General features: G+C 50.2%; 3 protein-coding genes across 3 annotated transcripts; 1 reads left to right on the plus strand and 2 right to left on the minus strand.

Annotated features, from left to right (window-relative positions):
• Positions 1-1,229: 1,229 nt before the first annotated feature.
• On the minus strand, positions 1,230-2,828 carry P168DRAFT_117119 (glycosyltransferase family 32 protein). The gene is made up of 2 exons (XM_024832595.1): positions 1,623-2,828; positions 1,230-1,558 (listed from the first exon to the last, which is right to left on the minus strand). The coding sequence occupies exons 1-2, from the start codon at positions 2,677-2,679 to the stop codon at positions 1,530-1,532; spliced, it is 1,086 nt and encodes a 361-aa protein (XP_024695272.1). The 5' UTR covers positions 2,680-2,828; the 3' UTR covers positions 1,230-1,529.
• Positions 2,829-4,388: 1,560 nt separating this feature from the next.
• Positions 4,389-4,982, plus strand: P168DRAFT_117133 (uncharacterized protein). The gene has a single exon (XM_024832596.1). It carries the CDS (start codon positions 4,496-4,498, stop codon positions 4,808-4,810), a length of 315 nt encoding a protein of 104 aa, XP_024695273.1. The 5' UTR covers positions 4,389-4,495; the 3' UTR covers positions 4,811-4,982.
• On the minus strand, positions 4,983-6,714 carry P168DRAFT_117143 (DUF2841 domain-containing protein). The gene is made up of 5 exons (XM_024832597.1): positions 6,512-6,714; positions 6,252-6,462; positions 6,121-6,196; positions 5,724-6,061; positions 4,983-5,660 (listed from the first exon to the last, which is right to left on the minus strand). The coding sequence occupies exons 1-5, from the start codon at positions 6,527-6,529 to the stop codon at positions 5,155-5,157; spliced, it is 1,149 nt and encodes a 382-aa protein (XP_024695274.1). The 5' UTR covers positions 6,530-6,714; the 3' UTR covers positions 4,983-5,154.
• Between the last annotated feature and the right edge of the window lie 3,196 nt (positions 6,715-9,910).

The following is a 9,910-nucleotide window of genomic DNA, read 5'->3' on the forward strand; positions in this document are numbered from 1 at the left end:
AATGGATTCACCCTGAGTGGCAACACAGGGTTCTCCAGGGAAGAAAGGAAGAAAGAAAGAAAGAAAGAAAGAACGAAAGCCAACAGACAGATATGCCACCCAAGGACGAAGACACATCTACAAGCTAGTTATGCGGTATAATCCCACCTGTTCATAATATCATTATCATCATTATCGTCATTATCATCATTATCGTCATTATCATCATTATCATCATTATAATTATTCACTCCTGGATTCGCAAAAACAAGGCTATACTCAAACCGATGACCTGGGGTTTATCTATCTTCTTCCTGTTCATCTGCTCAACTGTCTATCTATCATCTTGTATATTTATCGATCTATATCATATCTATCTAGTCAACTACAATGCCAGACACTAGTTAAGTATGACCTTACTTGACTTCAACTCTCCGTTACACTTCCAAACTTTTCCTTCTAGTGTATCTTCTCTATACTCCTCTGATGTTTCTTTGCGGGTTAGTGATTTTTCTCCCTATCTCATGTAGTAAGTAAGCAGTATACTATAAGAGTAAGCCATAGTAAGTAAGTAGTTAATTAAAGAACAATGAACAACCTGAAGAAAGCAAAATATAGCTCAGCTCAGTCACCCACTCACTCACTTAGTATACTTGAAGTACTCCGTACCTACCTACCTACCTACCTACCTATTTACCAGGCACAATACATACTATACTATACCTGGTTTATGGGCGAATCAGTAGAGTCGGTGTCATTGATAGGTGAGGTATTACCCTTCCTCACGTGTAGATGAAGTAAGATTAGTTGATAAATGGAACAATAGTAAAAATGATAATAATAATAATAATAATTGATCATTGCGTACACGTATAATACACCAAGTTCAGTGCTACTCCTCCTATTCCATAATTCCAAAATCCAAGACATTAAATAGATTGATTGATTGATGAATGAACGAATGATTGGTGGATCATTAGGTAGGTAGGTAATAGCATCCAGCTAGCTAGTTAGCTCCCTGTTGCTGCTACTGCTGCTGTGCTGTGCTGTGCTGTGCACCCACTCCTGGTGGGCTAAGCACATGTCAAGTTTAAAACAAAGAAGAAGAAGTCTGATCTGGTCGTACATTCATTCTCGTGTCCATGTGGCAAAAAAGCAGAGCGTATGCTTGTTTCTCAAGCTGATGTTTTAAGCTTTTTTGTCTGTCTTTGTTTCTGGCGGCGCTGTTATTGTTTTGCTTTAGATGATGAGAATGGGATGTTCGGTGTAGAAGTGGGTGGGTGGAGGTGTAGGTGAGGGTTGTAGCTGTATTGTAGTTGTGTAGAGGTCGTGTTGGTTCCGGTTTGGCGGAGGCGGATGGAACGGGAGGTAATTGTTATGTTTAGGTAGACCTGAGTTTGGGATATTATCCCTCTTGCTCTGTTGAGTCCCGAAGCCTCTTACAGTCCGTCAAAGGCCGACAGATCTAGTAGGGCTGCGCCCGAGTCCGCTACTCGCCGAATCAATCGGGCTCGGTCAATGAGAAGACAGTGTGAAGATGCACTCGGGCATTATAGCGACGGGTCGGTTTTCCATGTTCCTATAATGAGTTAGTCAGTCCATGCATCCCTCATGACATTGGAAGAAAGGAGGAGGAGTATTACCATCAAAAGAATGCTGCACAAACGCCATCGGATCCTCAATATCCCCCGCTCCCATCTGTCCCACCCCCGGACTGAAGCTGGTAATAGGCAACACCACCACATCGCCCACCTTGCGATAGTCCTCGAGGTAAGTGAAATCCTCGTAGGTGATGTTATCGGACCCCGACTCGATTTCAAAGTACTCGGGGTCGTTGAAGAACCGGAAGACGGCGTCCGTCCAGGCAGCGGGCCCCGTGAACTCGACGATGGTCTTATCCATCTTGCCCTTCTTGAGCACGCCCTGCTTCTTCATGCGCAGCGCCTCCTCCGTGATGTAGGCCACGATGTCGCGGAGGATGGGATGGCCCGGCTTAGCCTGGATAGTCCACTGGCAGAACTGGATCCGGCGCGAGTACCACTCCTGCCAGTCCGGACGGTCCGGGTCGGCCTCGATGCCAATGACCATGCTGATGGACCGCAGGTCGAGCTCTTCGGGCAGCCAGTCGGCCGCGGGCCGCAACGCCGTCGTGTCGATATCGCTGTAGATGCCTCCGCGCGCGAGGAGGATCAGGTACCGGAAGAAGTCGGCCTTGAGGACGGGCAGGGGCAGCGACTCAAAGGCCTCGAAGACCTCGGGCACCGAGCCGTACAGGTACTTGATGAGGTAGTACTGGGTGTCGTCGGGGACCACCTGGTGGACGAAATCCGGGTTCATTTCGGTCCAGCTGGCCTCGGGATCCCGCAGTTCCTCCCCGAACCACAGCGACGCGGGCGTGTATTTCCACGTTTGCCATATATACGCGGGGAATTTACCGTCTAGGTCGTATGGAAAATGGTAGCGGAGGCGGTCGCGCAGAGGGGCGCTTGGCAGCGGAGCGAGGGGTTGCTGGAGGGTATCCTTCTTCTGTCCCTGAGTCTGGTCCCCCGGTGTATCTCGGCTGTGATCGGAGGCGGCGTCATCGGGTACCTGGACCTGGGCCGATGACGGGACGGAGGAGGTGGAGTGCGACGACCGTAGATAGACGACGAAGGCGATGAGCACAAGCGCCGCAAAGAGGGCTTTTCGAGGGGTGAGCATTGTCGGAGAAGGAATGCGACAAGAAGGGGAAAGCGAGGAGGATGAATCGATCGACACTTGCGAGGGACGCCCGCGGGAGGTGGTAACAGAGGGGCTTCTCCGCAGAATGCGCCGACAATCAGAACACACACAGAACGACTATTTCAAATTCCGATCCACCTGACGAGGAGACGGCGACCACACATATCTGTTGCTTCTCTTTCTTGTCGTTGTTTTTCTCGAGGGTTCCTGTTGAGGTTGATCGGCGGATTGAGGGATGACGATAAGGTTGGACAGCTCAAGTAATCAACCAATGGGTCTAACCTAATGAGAAGGCGAGAGTCTTCAACCCAACACGGAGAATGAAAAGTAAGATAATGTAAGAAAAGGAAAGGAAGAAGCGAGTCGAGAAGGGAGAAGCGATGAAGCGATGAGGTGGCCGGAGAACAACAAGAGAATTAATTAAAGCCGATCGGAGTTTTTTTATCCACGGCCTGAGGTTTCAACCCACGAGTATAATCCTCGGTCAGATCTTAATCACTTGTTTCTTCTACACCACTTCAGACAGTCGAATTATATATTATGAAGTAAGAAAGAAAAGAGCAAAGAAAAGAAAAGGTCTAATCACTGGATCATCAAACAATCCTGTGATCTTAACAGTGACTCGCACCTCTTCCCAGGTCCCAGGATCCCAATGACCCTTTATAACCAACATCACCAATAAGAATTCCGGTCCATGGTGTCGATCCAATTTCCTCCGTCGGGCGGAAAGGAAACCTGTAACCCTAGGCGCTGGAACCTGCAACGCTGGGACGTTGGAGAGTCCACATCGTCTGGGTACTAGACCCCTGGGACTGGGAGATTGGCACGACACTAAACTATTCTGACAATCTGGTTCAACTGCAGGAATACAATCCAAGCAAGATAAGAGAGGAGGGGTACAGTAGGAAGGCACACCTTGATCAAACGTGGTATTTGGCCTTTTACAGTATCTATCTCCCACCCCCCGCAGTCTGACCCCTTGAACGAGGTATTCAGCTATCACGGCGTTGCCGTTTCCGGTCCGTTCGGCCCCTGCAGCGTCGCAGACCCACACGTCGTTTCTCTGGGATGATTCTAGACATGGTCTGGAAGTTCCTGTAAGATCAGGTCCCGAGGGGGCTGGATTTTAGGTGCACGAGGTTATCGATCGGTTCGGTTAGTACCGAGTCGATTTATCTTCTCGATATCTACAATCGATACTATCCATACCAAGAGTAATGCCTACTACCAGATCAGGCCAACTACGAAACAAACCATCCCCTCTCGGGAACGGCCACTGTCCCTGGCGATCGACAGCCCGGCTTGGCTTGGCTATGTGCGAAGGAGCGGGGGGAGAACTCAGGGATTGGACAAGCCCTGAAGGACGAACATGGGTTGAAACGCCACCCGGGGGTTGAGAGAAATGGGTAGTGCGACGGTGCGTACACTATAAATATAAAGAGACAGAGGAGGTTCGTCATATGGGGGATCCAACCAGCCGTCAAGAACCTAACCGGGTGCTGTTTCCGGAAGCGGTCGTATGGCACGACTGGCCTGACTCATGACAACCCTGAAGAGGAACCTGTCAGTGGCGAGGCATGAATCTGATGTAACTGAACTAAAATAAACTTATACACCTCTGTGGTGGTCGGGGTTATCTCTTGTCTCGGACCCGATGCCAGGTTCGATGAGGTCTAGGTCGGTGAGTTACTAGGAAGTAGTATTCCATTGTATCATCCTCATTACAACCTCTATCTCTCTCTATTTCCCTCTTTGTGTATGTCTATATGATATTTATATTCTAATTAATCGATCTATGTATATACCTGCGGGGCATCCAAAATCCTCATCCACCGCACATTATGATCTCTATAAGATGTATGGTCCCCTATTGCCTCGAGAGCTCCGCTCGCAACGAGGTATTATGTATGAAGGCTATACTCCCAGACTCCGCGCATTTTTTTTCTCCATCCCATGTATTACCCTGTCCGTCCAATTGCTGCGGAACCGAAAAAAAAAAGAAAGGAGAAAAAAGGAAAAGAGAACCAAGAGGAAGGGGAAGACGGAAATAAGAAAAGAAAAGAAAAGAAACCCCCCCAATCAGATACCCAAGCGCTGTATGCGTAGGTAGTCTGGCCATTTAGAGAAAGAAATAGATAGAATGAGATGGGTAATTATAACCACGCTCGCTTCCAGACACGCCCGCTGAAGAAAATCCAAATCCAAGGGTGGACAGAAACAGAAACAGAAACAGAAACACAAGAAATTGTATAGAAAATGAAAGAGAGAAAGAAACTCAATAGTTGAAGTAGTACGGGTTGGTGCATGCACCCATGTCAGAAGCCGGGAGACCAATAACCGGCAGAGGGTGGTGCTGGTGGTGGGGCCCATGGTGGGGCCCATGGTGGGCGTCGTAGTATTTGATGGGGTAACCGTGGGCGTCCTCCGAGGGGAACATCGCGCTGGTTGGGGTGCTCAGGGAGGGCAGGGACGGGGCGCAGGGCTCCCAGCCGGCGTGGACGCTGCTGCTGGCGCTGCTGTCTTTGGCGCTGTTCCGGGGGTGGTGGTGGTGTCGCTTCCTGGGGAGCCGCCTGTGGAGGGGAAGACGGAGGTGTGGGATTCCATGTCGGGGACTTCTTTGCGGTAGACGGGGTTGAGGTCTCTTGTCAATGACGAACTGGGGGAGCGCGTGTGGGAGTCTAGGTCGGGGAGATGGACTCGGTAGACGCAGACTGCTGATTGAGCGTCTGTGTCTGCGTTAGTAGTGTTCTGCCGGATCTGGGGAAATGACATACCGGCCCGTCCATCGAGATATCGCTCCTCCTCCTCGCGGACATGATAGATCTCGTCGAGGACTTGTAACCGCTCCGCGGGCAGGATCTGCCGCCGGATCGACTGGTCTGCCTCGCGCAGCTTCTCGACAGTAATGTTGTGGCTCCCGCGGAGTTCGCAAAGGATGTGAACCAAGAGACGAATTCGTTCTAGGCTATCGCGTCAGCTAAATCAGATCTTTTGAGTCCCTCCCCGACTAAGGTGACACCCACCCGCTTTGAGAAGATGGTCGGGCTCGCGGTGCGTTACCCCCGAGGGCCACCAAGCCGGCTTGGTCAGCTCCGGATCGAACTGCTGCGACGAGCCGGCAATGATCTTGCGTCCGTTGTAGGGAAAGTTGACCTGCTTGCGTGGTTCGACCAGCTTGACGTAGGCCTTGGCTAGGATGCGGCAGTTGATCTGTTGCAGGCTCTCGAAGGCCTTTTCGTAGTATCGGCGCAACATCGTCTGGTTGCGCACCGGTAGCATGGTCTTCTGGTGGCAGTTGATGTTCATGGGGACGACGCATTCGTGAGACACGCGCTTTCTCTTGGGCTGTTGAACGTCGAGCCTGTTATCCACGGTCAGTCCGTTGTTTGGCAAAAATCGCAGGAGGGACAGGCGTCATACATCGAGGATCGCCCACTCCAGTCACTTCCATCTGTGGGGGTCTGTGGTGATAGAGGGCTCTTGGAGCCTGTTTCGTCTGTACATGTCAGTCTTCTGCGCATCCACCTCAATACCAGATCAACAAAACTTACCCGTACTTTTTGAAGGAACGCCTTGCCCGGACATGGCGACCGCGCGGAGAAAGTTGTCCGTAACATTCGGGGAGAGAATGGTCTGGCAGTTGTTTACGATGGACGGCGAGGCCTCGAACCGCAATTTCCCATCTTCGTCCATGTAGATCAGGGCGAAGTGCATGGAGGTCAATCCGTCCAGCGGAGCATCCATGGTTGATGTTGTGTGTGACTATTCTATTAGCGAATGGCGCTTCTACTGATCATAGATAACTTCTTACCGTGTGGTATGGGTGCATGGGATTATAGGTAGGAGGGTAGGCCAATGCGAGGTGGAGGCACTGGCGATTGTGGAACTGACAACCACAATGAAAGGACTCCAAATGCCAGGAAATGAGAAGGTACAGAGGATAAACAGACACTCCTCAATGCATGTATCAACCTCTGTTCAAAACAAGAAAGATGGTGTGTCCAAACAGCAAGCAATGTTGGAGATGATCCCAGATGTATAGGCAGGGTGACGATTATGTATAAAAGGCGAGACCTTCTATTTGTCACGAGAAAAGAAAAGAATAAAGAAAAAGAAACTTTTATAGTTCGAATAAGCTCATAGGACAAAGTCTTTGTGCGTCCGATGGGTCTTATATCAGAATTTGGAAGCTCGTCGGATCACCGTCCCCCTTCCCCCCGGGAAGGGAACGGGGAGGGAAATACGGACTGGACAAGGAAAGCGTAAACGAGCAACAAAAAAGAAACGAGGTCTAAAAAAAGAGACGATTGGAGGTGGGGGGAGTATAGACAGCCCAGAGTCCAAGTCCAACTAATGTGCGTGGCTCTATGTGGCACTGCAGGCACACTGGGGGCCCCCATTCCCGCTCCCCGCTGCATTGGGCGTCCGAACTAATGGCCCTGTTGCAGCAGCCATTTTTTCTCCTCAGTGATGATCATCTCGGGTAGAGACTATTCGAGGGTGGAATGTTCTCTTGTCTCTTCTCAACGCTGTGGTGGTAACCGTAATTACCGAGACGCAATAGTTAGTTATTTCTCCCACCTGAACGGCCCAGATCGGGGGAGGTGGAAAAGCGATTTAGTTAGTTGCTGGAGTGGACTCTTTCTTCATTTGCTCCACTGAGACATATCACCGGAAACCCAATGGGAAGGGAGATCGACTACATTTTGTTTCGAGAACTATTCGATGGGATTTTCCAACCCACTACGTCGGTGACAGAATGTGAACCAGCCGGCACGATCGCTCGAGATGGGGCGACGCAGCGAGCCACCCAAGGTACTGGTTCTTTGGGCCATTCCATAAGGGCCCCACTGGATAGAGCTGTCCGGTGATTTGAGTTCGAGGATGCACTATTGTAATGACCGTCTCCTGTTCTTGGATTACTTCCTCTTGCCACTTCAATGACCTCCTTGCCGGGTGCAGCGGCTGTCAGGCATTGATAGACGTACGGAATAGCAGGAGTTCCTCCTGGCGGCTAGTGGTGGGGGGGATCGGTGGCCAAATGACATCTGTGGAGTCAGGACCATCATAAGCAATATCGATCCTTCAGCTGCGGCTTTACATCTGATATACATGGGCCTAGCCAACCGGATGCAAACAAGCGCCCAAAGCCTCGTAGGCCGGCCAGTGATATTAAATAATGCCAATGTTGATATGGCCCCACTTTTGACCCCACCAGTGGTGTAAGACACGGACAGGTATGGTAGTTTGTTTGGCATCAAATGACGTGGGTGAAACCGCCTTCCCTTGTCCTTTTGCCAGCGCATGCATTGAAGAAGGCCTGGGGCCCTGAGCTCCTGAGTTGGTGATGAAACAATTTGGTTTCAGTGCCCTGGAGTCAACGTCAAGAGCCCATTGTCGAGATCGAAAAAAAAGGTTGCGTGAAAGAAGACCGGATGTGACACGACATAGGGCATCAGATGAAAAGAGCATCTCCCGCTGTCGCTACCCGCGCTAGTTGACTCGACAGATTGGAAGGAGAAAAACTAATCAATAATATTAATTCGAAAATTAGTGCTGACCAGATTCATTGCGAAAAAGCAAAAGGCAAAATGGGAAAATTGAATAAGAATTAAGAATAAAAAGAAAAAGAAATGAACAAAAAAGGTGGACGACTAACTGTGCCAAGTGTTGGCACAGTTAGGCCCGCCATATTCGGAATATGTTGATTTCATTGTGGGTGTAGAGGGTGATTTTTTATTTATTTGATTTTTTTATAGGCGATTCCAATCAACCAGGGAAATCACTGCCGTAGACGTTGCTGCCAGCATGATGCATCACGGCCTAGAAGGACGACTATCCCATGCACACCATGTGTTAGTGTCATACTGAACTAGGATCTCTGCAGATCGGCGGCGAATGACAGTCAGCTGGCCACACAAAATGGCTGAATTGCAACGCTCCCTGGTGTTAGGGGAGTGTTTCAAATTTCCTGGGCAGACACCATTGGGCATGGACGTTGAATTCTGGAGAAGCGCTGAGGCCGTGGTTCCGACGTGACCGCAAACTTCTTATTCGCAGTCTGGTATCCATCTCAAAACTTCAGGCCCTCTAACTCGCGGTTACCTCGCTCGCTGTAAAAGGTCCCATTAGGACGTACAATAATAGATATTTCCCCTGGCTCTTGTTTTTTTCTCCCTACCGATCGGGGCGAGTAGGTAGGTGTCTGATGTGTCAGAGCATAGGAAGGAAAATAATCTGACTTGTCATCGTGGCGGAACTTCGTATATTGCGGCGGGTCGGAGACAGGTTCCGGTCGGTAGTTTGATGCGATCGAACCTACCCATAGGAGTATGATCGATGTCAGGGCTTCAGGCATATGTACGGTGCATGCACAAATGTACCGTCGAGACAAAACCACCCAGCACTACTATAATCATGTGGGGTGGCGGTGGACTTGGTGCGGGACCCATACTGGTAAGAAAATCACAGTACTAGCTCGCAATCATACTGTCAGCAGGAAACGCGACTGACTTACAGAGGAGGGTTTTTCAAGTTTCCGGGGCAGCGGCTCTGTACTCCAGACTATTGATTGCCGCGGCAGCAGTCGATCACCCGGTGCTTGCGAGTCCAGTCGGCATCCCCGTGTGGATCAATGATGAGGGTCTCCGGTACGTACTCCGTACCTGGTTGAAGATCTCGAAGTCCATCGCAGTCGATATCCCTACCTCACATTCTTGGTGGTACAAAATCCATAGTTCTCGGAATTAAACTGGCCAGACGAGGGAAACTGGTTCCACGTCAAAACCTACACGCGAGCTTTTCCAGCTGCCATATCCCCCCCTGTACCACCTCGGGGCATTCATCGCAGGAGGCTTCGCCAGCTGCCCTTTCGATAGTTCCTGCAGTAAGGGGTGTATCGGCGCCATGGACATGGATCTGGGGTGTAGATAAGCCCCATCGGATGTGGGTCCTCCTGGACACTCCGCTATCGAGTAGGTTTGATGGAAGCCTTGTAAGGTCCCCTGGGAGGCGGTGTAAACACAGTGGCTGGATGACACCGTCCAAATATAGTAGTAGAATTTGACTATTTCTTTCCGAACTATGTGGCGGACAAGACACGGCCCGGGGCTGCGGCTCCCTGATAGAACACAAAATATATTAGTGAAAGTGCATATCATCATTGGCAATTATGAAATCCTTCGGAAGATCTCCCGACTACTGACTGCTC

This window comes from Aspergillus campestris (genome assembly GCF_002847485.1).
Source record: "Aspergillus campestris IBT 28561 chromosome Unknown P168scaffold_3, whole genome shotgun sequence".
Classification (NCBI taxonomy): Eukaryota; Fungi; Ascomycota; class Eurotiomycetes; order Eurotiales; family Aspergillaceae; genus Aspergillus; species Aspergillus campestris.

What these genes read in the sequence shown, in the direction of transcription:
- P168DRAFT_117119 (XM_024832595.1), bottom strand. Translation starts at nt 2,679, where the DNA reads ATGCTCACCCCTCGAAAAGCCCTCTTTGCGGCGCTTGTGCTCATCGCC. An exon ending in TGTGCAGCATTCTTTTGATG is followed by an intron (nt 1,559 to 1,622) that starts GTAATACTCCTC and finishes AACTCATTATAG; the next exon opens with GAACATGGAAAACCGACCCG.
- P168DRAFT_117133 (XM_024832596.1), top strand. Translation starts at nt 4,496, where the DNA reads ATGTATATACCTGCGGGGCATCCAAAATCCTCATCCACCGCACATTAT.
- P168DRAFT_117143 (XM_024832597.1), bottom strand. An exon ending in TGGAGTGGGCGATCCTCGAT is followed by an intron (nt 6,062 to 6,120) that starts GTATGACGCCTG and finishes CGTGGATAACAG; the next exon opens with GCTCGACGTTCAACAGCCCA. An exon ending in CGACCATCTTCTCAAAGCGG is followed by an intron (nt 5,661 to 5,723) that starts GTGGGTGTCACC and finishes GCGATAGCCTAG; the next exon opens with AACGAATTCGTCTCTTGGTT.